At 38.8% G+C, this 19,868-nt stretch overlaps 1 protein-coding gene across 1 annotated transcript in view; it reads right to left on the bottom strand.

Moving 5' to 3' along the window:
* lrrk2 (leucine-rich repeat kinase 2) overlaps nucleotides 1-19,868 on the bottom strand; it is a 60,537-nt gene that overhangs the window by 39,298 nt on the left and 1,371 nt on the right. The window contains exons 3-19 of the mRNA XM_082160389.1: nucleotides 14,582-14,679; nucleotides 13,490-13,578; nucleotides 12,073-12,210; nucleotides 10,637-10,771; nucleotides 10,428-10,559; nucleotides 10,193-10,312; nucleotides 9,125-9,300; nucleotides 8,951-9,024; nucleotides 7,950-8,056; nucleotides 4,643-4,772; nucleotides 4,419-4,543; nucleotides 4,218-4,345; nucleotides 2,750-2,894; nucleotides 1,903-2,042; nucleotides 1,698-1,826; nucleotides 1,438-1,608; nucleotides 65-329 (exon numbers count right to left, since the gene is read on the bottom strand). Of these exons, the coding sequence (XP_082016515.1) occupies nucleotides 65-329; nucleotides 1,438-1,608; nucleotides 1,698-1,826; nucleotides 1,903-2,042; nucleotides 2,750-2,894; nucleotides 4,218-4,345; nucleotides 4,419-4,543; nucleotides 4,643-4,772; nucleotides 7,950-8,056; nucleotides 8,951-9,024; nucleotides 9,125-9,300; nucleotides 10,193-10,312; nucleotides 10,428-10,559; nucleotides 10,637-10,771; nucleotides 12,073-12,210; nucleotides 13,490-13,578; nucleotides 14,582-14,679 (2,302 nt within the window). The remainder of the gene's footprint in view (nucleotides 1-64; nucleotides 330-1,437; nucleotides 1,609-1,697; nucleotides 1,827-1,902; nucleotides 2,043-2,749; nucleotides 2,895-4,217; nucleotides 4,346-4,418; nucleotides 4,544-4,642; nucleotides 4,773-7,949; nucleotides 8,057-8,950; nucleotides 9,025-9,124; nucleotides 9,301-10,192; nucleotides 10,313-10,427; nucleotides 10,560-10,636; nucleotides 10,772-12,072; nucleotides 12,211-13,489; nucleotides 13,579-14,581; nucleotides 14,680-19,868) is intronic.

Here is a 19,868-nt window from a genome sequence, read left to right as displayed (position 1 = left end):
AATATGTATGTCAAATACATGCCAAACAACATTAGGCACTGCCAGATCATGTGAATAGACTCACTGTTCTTGTTGCTTGTTGGAGACTGAGTCCTGCACTCAGAGAGCAGAGCGCTGAGCCACGCTGCCTTCATCTGTCCGAGGCGGAAGCTCCCGAGGCACAGGGCGCTGTTGGAGCGGTCCAGGCCCAAACGCCTGAGCAGGAGCGTGACCACGGGGTCCTCACCCCTCCTGACACACACGCTCAGAGCTCCACGCAACTGCTGCTCATGAACACCTGCAGAAACCAGCAGCTCCAGCAAGGCCAGAGGAGCCCCCCGATCACACACCTGAACAAACACAGCAACATCATCTTCAGTGCTAGGAATGACAATGAAGATCCTGTTATAATGTCAGTCAAGCTTTCTTGAATATGGGGACGTGGAATGAGTCCAAGTGGACGCTGCACACTGGTGGTGTTTGAGGAGAGACCCCCGATATGATTGGAAAGCGATTTGGGTGTACTCTAGGACAGGGGTGCCCAATCCTGCTCATGCCGATCGACTGTCCTGCACAGTTCATCTCCAACCCTAATCAAACATACCTGCCTTTAATTTTCAAGTGATCCTGAAGACCTTAATTGGTTGCTTCAGGTGTGTTTGATTAGGGTTGGATATGAACTGTGCAGGACAGTCGATCTGCAGGAGCAGGATTGGGCACCCCTGCTCTAGGACATAGTAAAGCTGATTGAGATCCATCCATCCATCATCAAATTTCATCCATCCATCCTCTCCATCCTCTCCATCCTCTCCATCCATCCATCCATCCATCCATCCATCCATCCATCCATCCATCCATCCATCCATCCATCCATCCATCCATCCATCCATCCATCCATCCATCCATCCATCCATCCATCCATCCATCCATCCATCCATCCATCCATCCATCCATCCATCCATCCATCCATCCATCCATCCATCCATCCATCCATCCATCCATCCATCCATCCATCCATCCATCCATCCATCCATCCATCCATCCATCCATCCATCCATCCATCCATCCATCCATCCATCCATCCATCCATCCATCCATCCATCCATCCATCCATCCATCCATCCATCCATCCATCCATCCATCCATCCATCCATCCATCCATCCATCCATCCATCCATCCATCCATCCATCCATCCATCCATCCATCCATCCATCCATCCATCCATCCATCCATCCATCCATCCATCCATCCATCCATCCATCCATCCATCCATCCATCCATCCATCCATCCAGAATTAAACAGGCTGTTGCCATATTGCTATATGTAAATAACCACTTTTATGATTCGCAAATGTGAAAAGAGTAAAAACATAAAAACACCCCCTTTAAAACCACAGAATGAGTAAACTATGATTTTTCATTGTTGTAAATATTCCTTAAAGATTCATAAATCAGACCTGATATATGAGCGAATCGCTCTTTGTTTTCTTGTTGATGTCAGCACCCAGCTTAACGAGACATTCTGCCATGTCCACATCTCCGTCCTCACACGCTCTCTCCAGCAGCATGTACATGATCTCAGTGTCCGCCACCATCTTAGACAGGCACAGGCAACTCATTCCCTGCAACTGAAGCCCAACACAATCGGGATTTATCAGGGGATCTTGCTTTTATTTGATTTGTTTGAGTCTAAAACCTTTTAGTTCAATTATCTCACTGGATCTCGACGCTGGTCTGCCGTCTTCTCCCGCAGGACCTGAAAGATCTCTTTCTCGAAAGCTTCTTTCTGCAGCCATGCTGCGGCACTCGAGCAGGTGTCCAACAACTTCCACACCGCCTGAAATCCCTAATGACAAAAACACACTGTTAGGAACAACAACAACCCTATTGATTTTGAACTGATAATAATTGTAGTAAACTACCTTTAGAAGCATGACTGTGTCCTCTTTGTGTTGCCGTACAGAGCTGACCAAAACAAAGGCCAGTACAGGCACCATCGTACGGGACAGCTTCTTCTTAGAGATGAGGTGAAACAGGAGACTAAGAGCCCAGTAGTGAATATCTACAAAATGGTGATGAGTTTCGATTATTATACAGTTGTGCTTATGTTTACGTACCCATCCATTTTTAAATCTCTTTTTTTGTAGTTTTTTTTTTTTTTTTTTTTAAACCTTTATGTCAGTCAGATGGTCTCTTCCTGTCTTAGGGGGCATACACACAGAATGTGTTTTTATGTTTAAAAACGTGAGACAGAAAGGAAAACTTAAAGGGATAGTTCACCCAAAAAATGAAAATTCTGTCATTAATGACTCACCCTCATAAGACTTTCGTTCATCCTCAGAACAGAAATAAAGATTTTTTTGATGAAATCTGAGAGGTTTCCATCCTTCCATTCACAAAACAACATTGTGTTCCAAAAATGGACGAAAGTCTTTTGGGTTTGGAATGAGATGAGGGTGAGTAAATGATGACACAATTAAAATTTTTGGGTGAACTAACCCTTTCAGGTCTAAAGACACATTTTTTTTTTAAGTTTAAGAAACAAGCGTAATGTTTAAACACATCCATCTAGCATGTTTTCATAGGACAACACTGGAAATGCAGCACAGTGGAACTCAAAAACCCATTCTGTGAGAACGGTCCTAAGTGGCCAGTTTTTGGCCAGAATAAGCAGCAATGTGGACCAGACCTTATGTCGACACTCAGGTCTGGCTGGGATTAGAAGTAGAGGCTTGTGATCTCCTAGAATGGAGAAGTGGTTAGACTCACCGCGTTCCTGTGGAAACATCTGCATCGTATGAAGAACCGTGTCAATCGCCCCCTGCTGGCACATGAGGTCCACAGCTCCAGAACAATCGGCTAGCGCTGAGAGTACGCCAAGTCCACACTCTTGAATCTCCTTACTACTGATAAACTAAACACACAAACATCAGATTAAACACTTCACACATTTACTTAAAAGTTAAATAAAAGCCACATTTCAAGTCCAATGTTACAAAAGGAATGTTACGGGTCCAATACAAGTTACAGTCTGACAGCATTTCTGACAGAATTAGATTTAGTTTTTTGTTTTTTTAATTGTTTACAGTAATGATCTTACAATGGAAGTCTATGGGGAGTGGCATTCAAGAGGGTTTAAAAACAGAAATGTCAAGTTCATAATTTTTGTTTAAGAGCATATATTAAAGGGATAGTTTATTCGAAAATGCTAATTCTGTCATGCAGTTTCAGTACTCACCCACTGACACGTTTTTCCAAACCTATAAGACTTTCGTTCATCTTCAAAACATATGAACATATAGAATAAAAAAAACTAGTCAGGTTTCATTAAATATTTCTTTATTTGTGTTTTAAAGATGCACAAGAGCCTTTGAAAGTGTAAACGCCAGTGGGTGGGGCCTATGGTGCAATGATGTATAACTATTTGTCTATCTTGGTCTGGAGGCAGGCGTATGCCCGTGTGTCGTCACAGATATTGCAATATCAAAACGAGACGTTTTTGAAGCTTGATTAAATAAATGCTTTGTTTATAATGAGGAGGACATTTTAAGCTATGAAACTTGCAGGATGACCCTTTTAAAGGTAGGGTAGGTCAACTAGTTCTTCCAATGTTTCATCATCGGACTCGCGCTCGGATTGATATGGTAAAATGGATGCCATCGTTGCTGTCTTTACAATCTGTGCAATCACTGAGCTTTAGAAAGCCTCCGGAGCTGAAGTTCAGTTATGGCAATGGGCGTTTCGTTTACGACGGGCGCTGTACGCGGTAGACCAATCACAACAGACTGGGTCATCTGACCAATCAGAGCAGAGTAGCTTTAGGAGGGATTTAGAGAGAGTGAATCATTGGATGAGTTGTTTGAGAATCACTGAAAAATTTGGTAATGTGCAATATATATATATAAAATGAGAAAATGAAAGTGTTACCTGTTGTAACAAAATTAGGAACTTTTAAAATAGCATAATAAAGCACTTTAAATACATGACATACACGTTTAAATAGAAATTACATTAAAGTATATCATGACCTCTTTAAATCATAATTTAGTGGAAATACTCTAGTTGTATTTTCATATTAATCAGATAGGAGAAAATATTTTAACATTGAAAAAGTACACCGCTTTAACATGCATTGAACCAGGAACATCACGTTAAGTTCTCCTGAGCAAAAGATTTAGCATTATGGTCCATGTTGAATTATTGAACTATTTTAGCTTGTAAGATACAAAGTATTTACCCTATTAAGTGCCTCTAGATAGACAGTGTGAGCTCCCTCCAGTACACACTGGTTCTTCAGGACCCGCAGAGACACACCCACCGTGTCAGGATCCTCTACAGAGTTGCCATGTTCTCTTAAACTTCTGTCTGTGTTCACAGTAAAACAGAGTCAGAAATCACACAGGCATATTTCATTACAGTAAGTAGACAGACATTTTACCTGGGTTGAGAAGAACTAAACTGGCTCTGAGTCCCTCCAGCTGAACTTCAGGAACGAAGTTGTGTGCCTTCAGAGCAATCAGGATCTGGCCGAGAACCAGGGCCCCGTCATCAAGACTGGCCCTCCTGGAGTAACAAAATATTATGAGTCCAGTTTCATGTTTTCGCCTGTCATACGTCATCATAAACTGTCATTGATCAGAGGTGGGAAGTGTGTGTGCTTACGCTCCCTGAAAGAGTGTGTGAAGTAGTTTGCAGGCACTTTCACACACGTCACTGGAGCTTGCGTGTTTCCGCATCAGATCCACAATGTTGAAATGGATGCCAAGTGATAGCAGCAGATCTCTCATCCTTCCTGAAGTCACAACAACACAAGCTAAGCGAATTCTGAGACACATCCCTCGTGAAGAAGTATAGTTTTAAAAAGAGTATTTGTTATGGAGATAATATACTTAAGTGCAAACTGATTTTTTTGGACACTTAATTGAATGTTAACTGCAATGAAATTAAAATGTACTATGGTTTAAATTTATATAAAACGTAATAAGTTGAGCTTTTTTGACCCACTTAAGTAGGACCCAAGTACATCTTCACATTTCATTTCATAATTACTTCTATTGTTTTTGAAATATGGTTAAAGTGTCCTGAAAATGCAATATGCATTTGATTTATACACTCACCTAAAGGATTATTAGGAACACCATACTAATAATGTGTTTGACCCCCTTTCGCCTTCAGAACTGCCTTAAAGGAGAACTCCGGTGATTTTTTAAGTTAATCTTGATCGTTTTACCTTTGTGAGTACTGTCTATAGAAAAAAAAAACGAACCGGATCGGTGCTTGCAACGCGGAGCTGTTACAGTTAATGCCCAGAGCTCCCATTCAGCTAAAACGGCAGTTTTGGGGGCATAAACCTAAAGAGTGTCTTTGTGCCTCTTAACAGACACAAAATGCAATTAAAATGTCTGTCCAACATGAACAGGGCCCTTACATGACAACAAGATGCGTATAGCAACTTAGCCATTGTTTAAACTCACCTAAATAGTGTTTTAGACGGCTAGCTGTAGTCTCGCGCTGAAGTCCCGTGGGAACTCAGTTGTAGCCGGAAAAAGTGCGCGTGATGATTTTTTTTCCCCAAACCACTTCAGCGGAAATCCCGCCCTGCGGAAAAAATCGCGCACATAGTGCAGGTGGGAGGAGCGTCGTGTTCCGGCTACTACTGAGTTCCCGCGAGACTACAGCTAGCCGTCTAAAACACTATTTAGGTGAGTTTAAACAATGGCTAAGTTGTAAACGCATCTTGTTGTCATGTAAGGGCCCTGTTCATGTTGGACAGACATTTTAATTGCATTTTGTGTCTGTTAAGAGGCACAAAGACACTCTTTAGGTTTATGCCCCCAAAACTGCCGTTTTAGCTGAATGGGAGCTCTGGGCATTAACTGTAACAGCTCCGCGTTGCAAGCACCGATCCGGTTCGTTTTTTTTTCTATAGACAGTACTCACAAAGGTAAAACGATCAAGATTAACTTAAAAATTCACCGGAGTTCTCCTTTAATTCTACGTGGCATTGATTCAACAAGGTGCTGAAAGCATTCTTTAGAAATGTTGGCCCATATTGATAGGATAGCATCTTGCAGTTGATGGAGATTTGTGGGATGCACATCCAGGGCACGTAGCTCCCGTTCCACCACATCCCAAAGATGCTCTATTGGGTTGAGATCTGGTGACTGTGGGGGCCATTTTAGTACAGTGAACTCATTGTCATGTTCAAGAAACCAATTTGAAAGGATTCGAGCTTTGTGACATGGTGCATTATCCTGCTGGAAGTAGCCATCAGAGGATGGGTACATGGTGGTCATAAAGGGATGGACATGGTAAGAAACAATGCTCAGGTAGGCCGTGGCATTTAAACGATGCCCAATTGGCACTAAGAGGCCTAAAGTGTGCCAAGAAAACATCCCCCACACCATTACACCACCACCACCAGCCTGCACAGTGGTAACAAGGCATGATGGATCCATGTTCTCATTCTGTTAACGCCAAATTCTGACTCTACCATCTGAATGTATCAACAGAAATCGAGACTCATCAGACCAGGCAACATTTTTCCAGTCTTCAACTGTCCAATTTTGGTGAGCTCGTGCAAATTGTAGCCTCTTTTTCCTATTTGTAGTGGAGAAGAGTGGTACCCGGTGGGGTCTTCTGCTGTTGTAGCCCATCCGCCTCAAGGTTGTGCGTGTTGTGGCTTCACAAATGCTTTGCTGCATACCTCGGTTGTAATGAGTCAAAGTCAATGTATTTCAGTCAAAGTTGCTCTTCTATCAGCTTGAATCAGTCGGCCCATTCTCCTCTGACCTCTAGCACCAACAAGGCATTTTCGCCCACAGGACTGCCGCATACTGGATGTCTTTCCCTTTTCACACCATTCTTTGTAAACCCTAGAAATGGTTGTGCGTGAAAATCCCAGTAACTGAGCAGATTGTGAAATACTCAGACCGGCCTGTCTGGCACCAACAACCATGCCACGCTCAAAATTGCTTAAATCACCTTTCTTTCCCATTCTGACATTCAGTTTGGAGTTCAGGAGATTGTCTTGACCAGGACCACACCCCTAAATGCATTGAAGCAACTGCCATGTGATTGGTTGATTAGATAATTGCATTAATGAGAAATCGAACAGGTGTTCCTAATAATCCTTTAGGTGAGTGTATGCAATATAATTTCATGTAATTTCTACTGAAACTTGTATGTCATGTATTTAAATATATTTGTAATTACACATTTCTAAAGATAAAGAAAAAAATCTTTAAATGTAATATCAAATAACACACTACAGTTAAAATTAAAATGATAGTCAACACATCAAAATAAGTGTAATTCTTCAAAGCACGAAAAAAGATTATCAAACAATGATTTAAAATGAACTTTAAAGTAAAACTTTATTTGATTTTATTACAAACTGTACTAACAATAAGTGTGTAAAAAAACAAGAATCTGCAAGTACAGCTTCTTAAAAATATACTTTTAAGTTTTGAAGCACACTATAAGTATGCATTAAATACAATTCAGCACACTTCTTTTTCACAAGGAAGGGATCATACATCTCTGTAAAAATAGTCCGTTTTTTATTGTGTTTGTGTAACATTGGCCAAATACATATTCAAAGAACTAGTAAATGTCTGAAAAGTATGTACATACAAAATGATATGGACAAGCAGGGGAGTATAATAAGAAAATGACACAAGTTGGATTCTAACTTGTATGAATTTTATGAATTATGGCATTAAACCATTGTTGGAACATTTACATAAATATATTTATATATTACTTCATTAGAGAATGGTGGAAAATGTATTCTCATAAGATTGCGGAAAGTGCTTATCCAAAAGCACACACATCAGAAATCATACAATATCTGGGCAAACTATTTTTGACAGACTGTAGTACAATAATTTAGTATCCACTGATACCAGTCGGTGGATTATACATGCCAAAGAATAATATTATGTAATAAAAATCACTGCATACTCACTGTGGTGCTGTATTAGTGTGTGTAATGTACAGCTAGCAGCCTGAAACACCCCCACACTGGAGGAGTGCAGGAGCATCGCAGCCATGATGAGTGTGTGAAGAGGAGGCCTGTGTGACAGAGAAACGAATCAAACATTCAGAATTACGACATCATAACCTGAGCTCGTTAACATGTGACCGCCTACATTTAAATATCTTCACCTATTCAGTATTCAGCAACTTGACTTGCCCAGATGATAACGGTGTTAACTACACTACTGGTATTACATATAGAAATATAATAATAATAATAATAATGCATATATATTTCTTTTGATTCTTTTATTATTGTATAATGCAGGAATAAAACTATTAAAAATCATTCCTTTGTAGGGGTGTAACAATATATCGTGTCACAATATATCGCAATACAAAAATGCAACAATATGTACTGTGTATAGTTCACACAAAATAAAAACTGTGAGAAAAAAAAATGTTTTCGTGTCAATACTACATTAAATTATTATATAATGTTAAAAATAATGTATAATAATGCAATGGGGGAATATTTTGTGGGTCCTGATAATGCCACATATCTTCTGTTACCAGTAAAAAGTGGCCTACATTATTTTAACTATATCTAGTCAGTGAATTAGTACAAGCATATTCGTCTGAAATGATTCTGTATTTTCAGCTTCAGAATCATGAATATTGTTATTCTGGTGTCTCTGTTGTCCTGTTCATTCGGTTTCCAGCACCAAGTCCAAGAATATGTTCATTTACACACACAATGTAACATCAAATTTAGCATTTTAATCAACAGTGAAATTTTTTGTAGTATCACAATAATATTGTCTCATCAGTTCATATTGTGATATGTATCGAATCATAACATGAGGGTATCGTTACACCCCTATTCCCTTGAGCAAATAATTATCTGTATAATAATGGCCTCAGCCTTTAATTATAAAAGGAATTCCGGGAAAAAAAGTTACATAGCACAGATTATGAAGGAATGCCAACCTTCCTTCCAGTTCCACATGGTTGGACGTGCTGCAGTGGAGCAGAAAGCTGTTTAAGGCCCAACATGCCACTTCCTGATTGGGCAACGAGATAGAAAGTTACATATTCACATTAGTAAAAGCAAAACACTGAGATGATAAGATGTTTTCTGCACTGTAGGGTCAATCAGGTCACCTGTACTGTGGCGTCTTCAGCATGTCTCTCTAAAGCCGTATAACAGGCCTCTCTCCACACGAGCATCTCCTCCGCTTGAGTGGATTCGTTCTTTACCAGAACTTTCTGTTCCACCTCGTCCTCGTCCTCTTCCTCACACTCTTTCTCCAACCCTTCATTCTGTACAATACACTCCACTGAGAAAAAACAAAAACAAGAAAAAAACAAGATATTGTCACCTTGAATCATGACTTAATATTTAACTAAATTAAAATAAGGGAATGAATTAGTTCAATGTGGCCACAATACATATCTAAATATTATTACATTTTAAAACAGCTATGTGAATATATGTTAAAGTGTAATTTATTGCTGTGATCAAAGCTGAATTTTCAGCATCATTACTCCAGTCTTCAGTGTCACATGATCCTTCAGAAATCATTATGATATGATGATTTGATGCTCAGTTATTATTACTGGTACTGTTGAATTTTTCTGTTTTACATTTTTCAGGTTTCTTTGATCAATAGAAAGTTCAAAAGAACAGCATTTATCGGAAATCTTTCGTGACATTATAAATGTCTTTACTGTCACTTAATATGGTAAACTGATAAAAAATTGACCATAGAACACAGTTGTTTTAAATTGTAATAATAATATGTCTGTAATATACTGTCATTTCTTTATGATTGTTCAATAAATGCAGCCTTGGTGAGACTTCTTTCAAAAACATTTTCATTATTCCAAAGTAATGTATATAATATCTGTTTTATACCAATTATTGCAATCCTTAAAGGTGCTGCATGTAATTTTTTTGACTGTACTAAAGCACCCTAGCTATCAAAATTAGTTTGTTTGTGGCATTATTTGAATTTCACATGTACCGGTAAATGAGGACTGGTCACTGAAAATGCCAAGTTAACAGTTAATCATGTCCAAAATCCCCAAATCTATGTACAAACAGTCTGACAAACAATAATCATGATAAAGCAGCATATATCCCAAGTGTGGGCTCTAAGGGATCCAGTGGAGGGCCGGGTTCTCCGTTTATACTGTACTATCATGTTCATATTAATAATATGTACTCACCGAGCGCGCTCAGACAGGAAAGGGCTTGGATCTGCACTGTGGCGTTCTCAGGATAAGAGACACATGCTTTCACTGCTACTTTATGGACACCATTCAGCACCAATATATTGTAGTAACTCTCTGGTAAAAGTCAAAAACAAGACAACACAACTCAAAAAAGGTATTAAAACTAAACAGCACTTTTTTATGTTGTAAGAACAGCTTTGTTTCAACATGACCTTTGACCTGGGCTCACCTGATGTTAATTTCCGTAACAAACAGCAACCAGCCTCCTGTACCGGCTCAGAGTCGAGCCACATCTCCATAGCCTGACACGCTAGGCTGTAGCATTTCACGGTTTTAGACATCAGAATCTCAACATTGCTGGCTAGATCCAAGAAAGAGAAGCTTATTTAGTATTGTTAATAATGATAATCCTAGCATTGAGTGAGCAGTGTGTTTTACCCGGAGCAGCCAGTGGTACGAGGACCCTGAGCACTTGAAGAACCACATTCTCACTGTCCATGAACCGGCTCAGCGCATTCAAAACCACCTCATGGTCCTTCTTCTCAACAAACTCCACCAGATGATCCTCAGAAACTGACAACCAAGCAGCTCACTTTAACAATTCAATCAGTTATTAAAGTGTTAACAATAATAGCCAAGTCAAGTCACCTTTATTTATATAGCGCTTTTAACAATATAGATTGTTTCAAAGCAGCTTTACATTGATAATAGGAAATTACAGTAACAGAGATTGTTTTGGCTTTACAGCAGCTCTAGAATAACGTTATTGTCCAGCTAAAGTTAGTTTTTGATTGATTCACTTGCGTTGCAAAGATCATTAGTTATTAACTTAGGGGCCGCTAACACAACACCGCTCTAACAGAAAACAGAAAACTTTTAATGTGTTCTGGACATTCATTTGAACGACAACGCAAACTTTGAAATGGGTTCCAAGGTGCAGGTTTTAATTTTTTTTGAAAAACGTGAATCTGTGAAAACGCTGACGGCGCATATCATGTGTTTAGTCTAAAGGTATGTGCGTTTGAATATATATGTGCGCAGGCGCATAGTCTTTCTTTACAATAAATTTGATAGCGCCCTATGATTTTTTTTCTTCTCCAGAAATTCTGTGAATTCAGACATTTTAATTGTTCAGGATTCTGTGTTGTATTATTTAATTCAAATCTGATATCAAAAACTTTGAAAATCAAAAGAATGCCTAAAACTTTAACAATATAATTGTATCAAATTCGATCAAACTAATTTTGAACGATTCCTTTCATTTTTGGAAAACAATGTCTTGCACAACAAAGGCTTACAGTTTGAATTAAAACAGGGACGAAATATTGTGTGATATTCCTTAAAAATTATTTTATATAAACTGTATTATATTGTTATTATTACTTTGAGAAGTGCATTCTGCTGTCCAACAGTAATACATGTCTGTTCTAACTTTTATTTCGGCGGGCTGTAGTGAAGACCTTTAGATTTCTGTGTGTATCTGATGATAGTTTTATCAAATAAAGTGGTGAAACGTTTGTGAACTCCAGCTCTGGAGAAGAAGTCCATGTCGAATTTCCTTATATAGTAGAACGGAAGATGCTGAAAACGAGTGCCACATGTGCTTCAGTACGTCTAGTAGAAATATAAATTGCGCCGCTCATTCACACAGAGAAAAGCAGCCTTTTGAGCTTTAATATTCAAAGACACTCACCCTTGTATTTAAGTGTACAGCCCTACTTTTGATTTATTCAATTTAATTAAATTAGTTAAATTTTGCCAAATTATGTGACATTTCACATTATACATTAAATTCCATTTCTGTCTGGACTCTTTGCGGATGGGGAAATCATAGTGTCTTATGTTACTATTGCTTTGTAACAGATCACAGTTACCTGTCTGCAGCAGTAGTTGTAAAGCAGCACATCCCTGGAGCTGAACCTCTTCTCTGTCACTGAAAGACCTCATGGCCTCCAGAACCAAGAAAAACACATCCACTTCCTCCTCATCCAGAACCTGCATCACAAGCTCACCTGACCCACAAACAAGCAACACATCCATCAGGACCACATTTGACCCACAAACACCAAATATTTCGTTCATTTCAGGAGGGGAGTGCGAAAATGCGGCAAAATGGTGGTGTACCTCAAGTGAAATGAAACATGCTAATCTAACCATCATCAAAAAGTGTAAGGGGAATGTGGCTATTTCATAATAATAAACAAGAAGAACTCCATGTATGATATATTTTCCTGATATCCATAGTTATAATGTACTGTCATTACTGATTTAATTATGTCATTCATTCGCAATGCTTCACGGGATGAGATTGCTTCATGAAAAACGTTAATAGTGCCCAATCCTGTTCCTGGAGATCTGCCTACATGAGCCGTGTTTCCACCGCAGGAACTTTACCCAGAAACTAGGGACTTTGGGATGGTACTTGGTGGCTGAATCCGAAATCGCCCCCTATACCCTCGAATAGGGCGTATTTGAGGGGACAGTTATCTGTAGTGGTGTCCGAAACCATAGTGGACGTTATTGAGTGCACTTATTCAATCCCACAATGCACCACAATTACGAGTGTACAACCGAGTGTACGCTCAACGGCTGTCCGATTCCACTCACTTGTTTTCATTCACTCTATCAAGTGAACAGTATTCGTAGTGGACTAGCGTAGGGAATAGTTAATGAGGAAAAACATTTTCCCCTCAGAAAGTCCCTGCTCGTAGGGTGGGACTTGGGCGCTGAACATGCTGATTGGTTGAGTTCACGCAGCATTTTATTTCAACCACCATTTTTAAAAGTCTGTTGCAATGCGTGCAGTAAGTGTTCTTTACTATTCGAATCAACAACCGGATATATTTCCCTAATCTTCACAGTACTTTAGACCGCAATGGAAACGCAGACAGCAACAGGTCTGGGGGAAAAAAAGTTCTTTGGACAAATTGTTCTGAGTAATTTCGGTGGAAACGCGGCTATGGAGAGTTCAGATCTAACCCTGGAAAACACACCTGTCTGTAATTATCAAGTGCTTCTTATCTAGCTGGTGCAGTTGTGTTTTATCAGGGTTGTATCTAAACATTGCAGGAGAGTAGATGTCCAGGAACCGGTTTGGGCACCCTTACAGTGCAGTGTTTCCTTGTTGTAATGTAGTGATTCATATGGGAGCTGGGTGGTTTGGTTAACATTTTTTTAAAGAATATTTTGAAATCCTTATGGATATTAAATAAATGCGAAAAATACGTCAGGAACCAATATTCTATAATGGTTGTATAAACAGCATCATGGAAAAGCAACCTGAAGTCTTACCTGACTTAAGTAGCAGAGCCAGAGCTCTCAGGCCCACCATCATCATCTTGGCGTCATTATGATACACTGAAAGCACCTTAAGAATCTGCCTATGAACAAACATGCAAACATTCACTTAAACCTGGTGAACATGGATAGCAGCAATGAATTTATGAATGTATTCATTAAAAACCGGTTTGAGTATCTTAGACATCATGACATGTTACAACCCAGGATCAGTTTCAACTGTTTACTGTTGTACGGCTGGGCTTTTAAAACGTCTTGCAGCTTTACAATCTTCTTCTTGTATGCTTGATCCAAAAACCACCAAACTATTAAAAAAGTGATAGTTATACTTGTTCAGCCAGTGTTAAATGTTTTTTTTCCCTTCCTTCTCTAGAGGACATATTCCAAATTCCATTCAAACTGGCAGTTATCTGTTTCAGCCAATCACGTTCAGAAGAATAGCCTGAATTAGATCCTACCTGTAAGATCTTTTTTAAAACTGCCTTAAAAGTTGTCTTTTTTTATTAAATAATCAGTTCAGTACAAAAAAAAAAAGGATTAGAACATACAATTTGCAATACCATATAATAATATGATATGCCACAAGGTTCGGTCTTGAGCCCTTTGTTGTTTTTCTTGTACATGCTCTGTTCAGTTTCCCACATTCTTCAAAATATCTTCTTTTGTGTTCAGCAGAACAAAGAAAGTTATACAGGTTTGGAACAACCTGAGAGTGATTGAATGATGACAATTTACATTTTGGGGTAAACTTTCCCTTTAAGGCACTTTCTTTGTAAAGCTCTTCTGGGACAATATGTACTGTGTAAAGTACTATAGAAATAAACTAAATTGATAAATTGATGCACAATTATTTTATACCAATGCATAAATCCTCCTAGTCAATTACTTTTAATCTTAACCAGTAGAACAAAGGAATTCTCTTTTACTTTTGTACTTTCAGTTTTATAGAATGATACAGAGAGTGGCTTATTAAAGGAAGGCAATGATAATTATGCTTTAAACTACTGAAAGTTGCTTCAATTACGTAGTCTATGTAAACAGGAATGTATGGCCATATAAGCTCATAGAAATAAACTCCAGGCTTACTTGTGCACCTCTATAAACTCATAGTCCACTGGGTTGGTCAGTCTATCCAGAGTGGTTGGACAGATCTCCATCAGACGACACAGCAGAGACCAGCCAACCTGCAGTATGATCAAAGCAGTAAATCACTCTTTTTCTGGATCCTAAATCACCTTTCTTAGTCAATAAAGATTAAATAAAATTTTCACCAAAAAAGATGTTACAAGTAACATAAAAAAATTTTTTTTCTTTCTTTCATTTACTTGTCCTTATGTCCTTCTAAACCCACATTACTTCATTCAGAATGTCAGTCCAAATCCGAATTTTGTGCAAATTCTATCATATTTAGCACAAAAAAAAAAAAAAAAAAAAAAGTTGAATCACATAAAAATCATTTGTGGTTTGAAATCACATGTGACTTTCAGCATGTTTCTTATAACAACGTCTGATATTTACGTTTTACATGGTGTGAGGAAGTTACATAAAACAAGCAAAATATGATTACAGCAATCAGACTAAAACCGATTTCAAGAAATGCGATTTTAAAAGGGAGACATGATTTGGATTTGTACTGACAGTGTGAACGTAGACTTTGAGAGGTCCTTGTAGTATTGTAGAGTTTCAGAACTCAAAACTTCCCCCGTTAGTCCAAAAACAGCTTTTATTTAAACCAAGCTCCGAAAACAACTCGTTTCGGATTTTGTCACATTATGAAGTAATAGTGCGTCGAAAGATGCCTCTGCAGAATCAGATCAACGCCTACTTCTACATCATCATGTCTTTGGCCCCTCCCACTGGTGCGTTAGTGAGATGAGAAGGAGAGAAGAGAGATACAGGATCAAAGGACTACAAATAACTTTACCTTCCTAAGGAATGTGGTTATCTATTTTCAACTATGTGAATGTCTCAATTGAGCATTATTTGTTTGTTCGGTACATTTCACTGTGAATTATTTTGTCAATCAGTCGCAATTTCGGCACAGGCTTTGCAAACATATATGAAAATATGGATTCAATAGTAATGCGACAACATGTCAATAACCGTGTTTATTCTAATGCCATGATCTGTGATCAGTGATTTCTGATATATAATGATTAATGTACAGTCAGATGTTCTTTGTCTCAAAATCACTTATTGCTGTTTATCAGTAAATCAAGCCAGTGACTAAATGGTCAACTTCACATTGTTTCTCTTAGTTGCATGAAAATTATATGTTATTTAAATTGTGATTAAATAATATACAGAAAGCGATTAAAGAACCATCCTTTTATAATCACTGGAGCTGTCAATCACACAGCGCGAGTTTACCAGTGACTGAGACAAAAAGCACCTTGGAGAAACTCAACAGCAGTGCAACATATGAAAAGACAATGCAGAAAAGCAGAGCGCATGTGGCGGAAGACAAAACTTGTAGTCCATTATAACATCTACAAAGACAGCCTGCATGCTTTCAATATGGAACTAGGCAAAGCTAGACAGACTTTCTTCTCAAATATTATAAACAGCAATTTAAACAACACACGCACTCTTTTTGCTACTGTAGAGAGACTGACAAACCCCCCAAGCCAGATTCCTAGTGAAATGCTCTCAAACAGCAAGTGCAGTGAGTTTGCTTCTTTCTTCTCTGAGAAAATCAATAATATCAGAAAGGTGATCAGCACATCCTTGAGTTGCACTGGGGTCAGACAGATCAGACCACCTGAGAAAGTAGTTACTATGTCTGACTTCAAAGAAATTGATGGCAAAATTTTGGAAGAAACCGTACAACACCTTAAAACATCAACATGCGCCCTTGACACACTTCCCACATCTTTCTTCAAAATTGTGCTAAACAGTTTAGAAGCAGATCTTCTAGAAGTGGTAAATGCCTCACTTCTCTCTGGGAGTTTTCCAAACTCCCTGAAAACTGCAGTTGTCAAGCCCCTCCTGAAAAAGAGCAATCTGGATAAGACCATATTAAGCAACTATAGACCGATCTCAAATCTTCCTTTCATAGGCAAGATCATTGAAAAAGTTGTCTTCAATCAGCTGAACAAATTCTTAAGCTCGAATGGATACTTTGACAATTTTCAATCTGGTTTCCGACCGCACCACAGCACAGAGACAGCGCTGATAAAGATAATAAACGATATTCGCTTAAATACTGATTCAGGAAAATTATCAGTGCTGGTACTACTCGACCTCAGTGCTGCATTTGACACTGTCGACCACAACATACTTCTTGACAGGCTGGAAAACTGGGTGGGGCTTTCTGGGATAGTCCTAAAATGGTTCAGGTCATACTTAGATGGGAGAGGTTATTATGTGAGTATAGGAGACCATAAGTCTGAGTGGACATCCATGACATGCGGAGTCCCTCAAGGCTCAATTCTTGCGCCACTCCTGTTCAACCTGTATATGCTCCCAATGAGCCAAATAATGAGAAATAACCAAATTGCTTACCACAGCTATGCAGACGACACACAGCTGTACTTAGCCCTATCGCCTAACGATTACAGCCCCATTGACTCCCTGTGCCGATGCATTGACGAAGTCAACAGTTGGATGTGTCAAAACTTTCTTCAATTAAACAAAGACAAAACTGAAGTTATTGCGTTTGGAAACAAAGATGAAGTTCTCAAAGTGAACGCATACCTTCACTCTAGGGGTAAAACAACTAAACATCAAGTCAGGAATCTTGGTGTGACACTAGAGTCAGAGCTTAGTTTCAGTAGTCATGTCAAAGCAATAACTAAATCAGCATACTATCATCTGAAAAATATTGCAAGAATTAGATGCTTTGTTTCCAGACAAGACTTAGAGAAACTTGTGCATGCTTTCATCACCAGCAGGGTGGATTATTGTAATGGACTCCTCACTGGCCTTCCCAAAAAGACCATAAGACAGTTGCAGCTCATACAGAACGCTGCCGCCAGGATTCTGAGCAGAACCAGAAAATATGAACATATCACACCAGTCCTCAGGTCTTTACACTGGCTCCCAGTTAGATTTAGGATTGATTTTAAAGTATTATTACTGGTATATAAATCATTCAATGGCCTAGGACCTCAATACATTGCAGATATGCTCACTGAATATAAACCCAACAGATCACTCAGATCATTAGGATCATATCAGCTAGAAATACCAAGGGTTCATTCTAAACATGGTGAGTCTGCTTTTAGCTATTATGCCAGCCACAGCTGGAACCAGCTTCCAGAAGAGATCAGAGGTGCTCCTACAGTGGTCACATTCAAATCCAGACTCAAAACACTTCTGTTTAGCTGTGCATTTACTGAATGAGCACTGTGCCGCTGTTCGTCCGACTGTTTGTACTGTACTGTATTTTACTCTATTTTTCTAAACTGTTTTAATTATTCTTATTTCTTTTAAAGGAGAACTCTGTAACTCTAGCGAACTCTAGTCACTTCTTCGCTGATTTTCCCTTTTGTTGTCGCATGTTTTCCCCACGAGCTCCCCCTACAGCTGTGGGGGGGCGTATATTTCACAACACAGTCGTAAAAAACTCACTTGCGGCGGCCTCCTCCCCCTCTCTACCGCTGCTCATGTGCGTTTGTTATGATCGGAGCAAGCCAACTGTATCGTGTGGAGCTATGTCTACCGAGGTGAGTAATCTGGTAATACATCATACATGCGTGTGTGTTTATGTCGAATTGCCGTAAAGCAATTTGTGTTTCGCGCTCGTTCTCGTTCTAGTTCTCGCTTCTCACGAGACTTCCAATTTCACTTTGCCGGGACGGCAGTGCGCAAGTTGCAAGGTTGGTTTTCCGCCTGGGAACGCTGGGGGGAGCGGGGAAAGTCACCAATATCACCAGAACAGGTTGTTTAACCATCCAAATGATTTCTAGACAGTTTTATTAAGTTAAAAAAGTTACCAAGTTCTCCTTTAATTATTTTAATTTCTCCTATGTCAGCAGGGCATTTAGCCCGAAACTGTAAATGCCCACTCAGAAGGTGATAATGTGAAAGTGATTAATGTGGGTTTGAAAGTAGAACAGTATTTAAATGACGATATTAAAGTTTTCGTCTGAGAAAGAATGTGAACGCAGTGCTAAAGTGCTAAAGAAAGTGAAAACAACGTGTGAGTAAATGAGGGAGAAAAGAAAGTTAAAGGAAAGTTGATAGATGGAAGTCGTAAGAAGATTGAAGGTTAAAAGAAGGTTGAAAGATTTAAGTCTTAAGGGAATCCTTTGAAAGAAAGATCTATAATAAATATTCTTTTTTATTTTTTAAAAGTACTGTATTTTATTTTATTTTATTTTTCTAAACTGTTTTAATTATTCTTATTTCTTTTCATTATTTTAATTTCTTCTATGTAAAGCACTTTGAATTGCCATTGTGTATGAAATGTGCTATATAAATAAACTTGCCTTGCCTTGCCTTGCCTTGCCTTGCCTTGAGTTCTGGACTTTCACCAAAACTCCCATTATAATCAATGACGCTGTCTACACTGCACAACAAATCTCTTGTACAACGTATTTTAACTGTTAATTATGATGAAAGTATTCATGAGAGTGCAGAAATCACAAGATTTGGATCATGTGGATCATTTATTTAGATCATGTAGATCTAAATAAAATGCTAATCTGCACTTTTCTCGATTAGCTGTAATAGTAAAAACGTAGTAAAAGTTTTAGGCTACGTTTACACGTAGGTGGCTATTTTCATAAACGGACATTTCACCCCTCTTCGTTTTCAAAAATAAAATCGTGCACACGAACCTGTGTATATGCTGTCAAGAGCATGCCAAACCTGTAGGTGTCAGTGTAACGAGAAGCTCAAGCCCACCTTAGCCAATCAGAATCCCGAAAATAGTCACATTCTGTGACGTCGCTACCTAAAACTCCGGTTTTCTCTGTTTACATGCAAACGTGCAAACGAAGATTTTCAAAATCTCCACTCTGGCCGGAGTTTTTAGAAAGAATCGGTTTCATTGGCGAATCCTCCGTTTGCGTGTAAACGAAGGGCGCAAACGAAGGGAAATGTCTCCGTTTTTCAAAATAACCATGTACGTGTAAACGGGGCCTTAGAGAGTTCCACATGTAATACTTATTTCATATGCAAAGATGTTAACCAATCACAGCAGTGGGCGTTTACACTGAAGTCTCACAGCAGACACACCCCTTCAAACAGAGCGTTCAAATCAGAGTAGGAAAAATGCCTTTTATTTCTAAATTATGACAGTTTTTATGTAAAAATCATACTAACACTATAAGTGCACCTAAGCAAACATTATAAAATAAAAAAGCAGTTTACAAAAAAGCAGTTGACCCCTTTACATTCATAAAATGACATTTTGGGTGCACAATAT

The sequence above is a fragment of the Leuciscus leuciscus genome, assembly GCF_965113295.1.
Source record: "Leuciscus leuciscus genome assembly, chromosome: 25".
NCBI lineage: Eukaryota > Metazoa > Chordata > Actinopteri > Cypriniformes > Leuciscidae > Leuciscus > Leuciscus leuciscus.
This window is presented reverse-complemented; position numbering and strand designations above follow the sequence as displayed.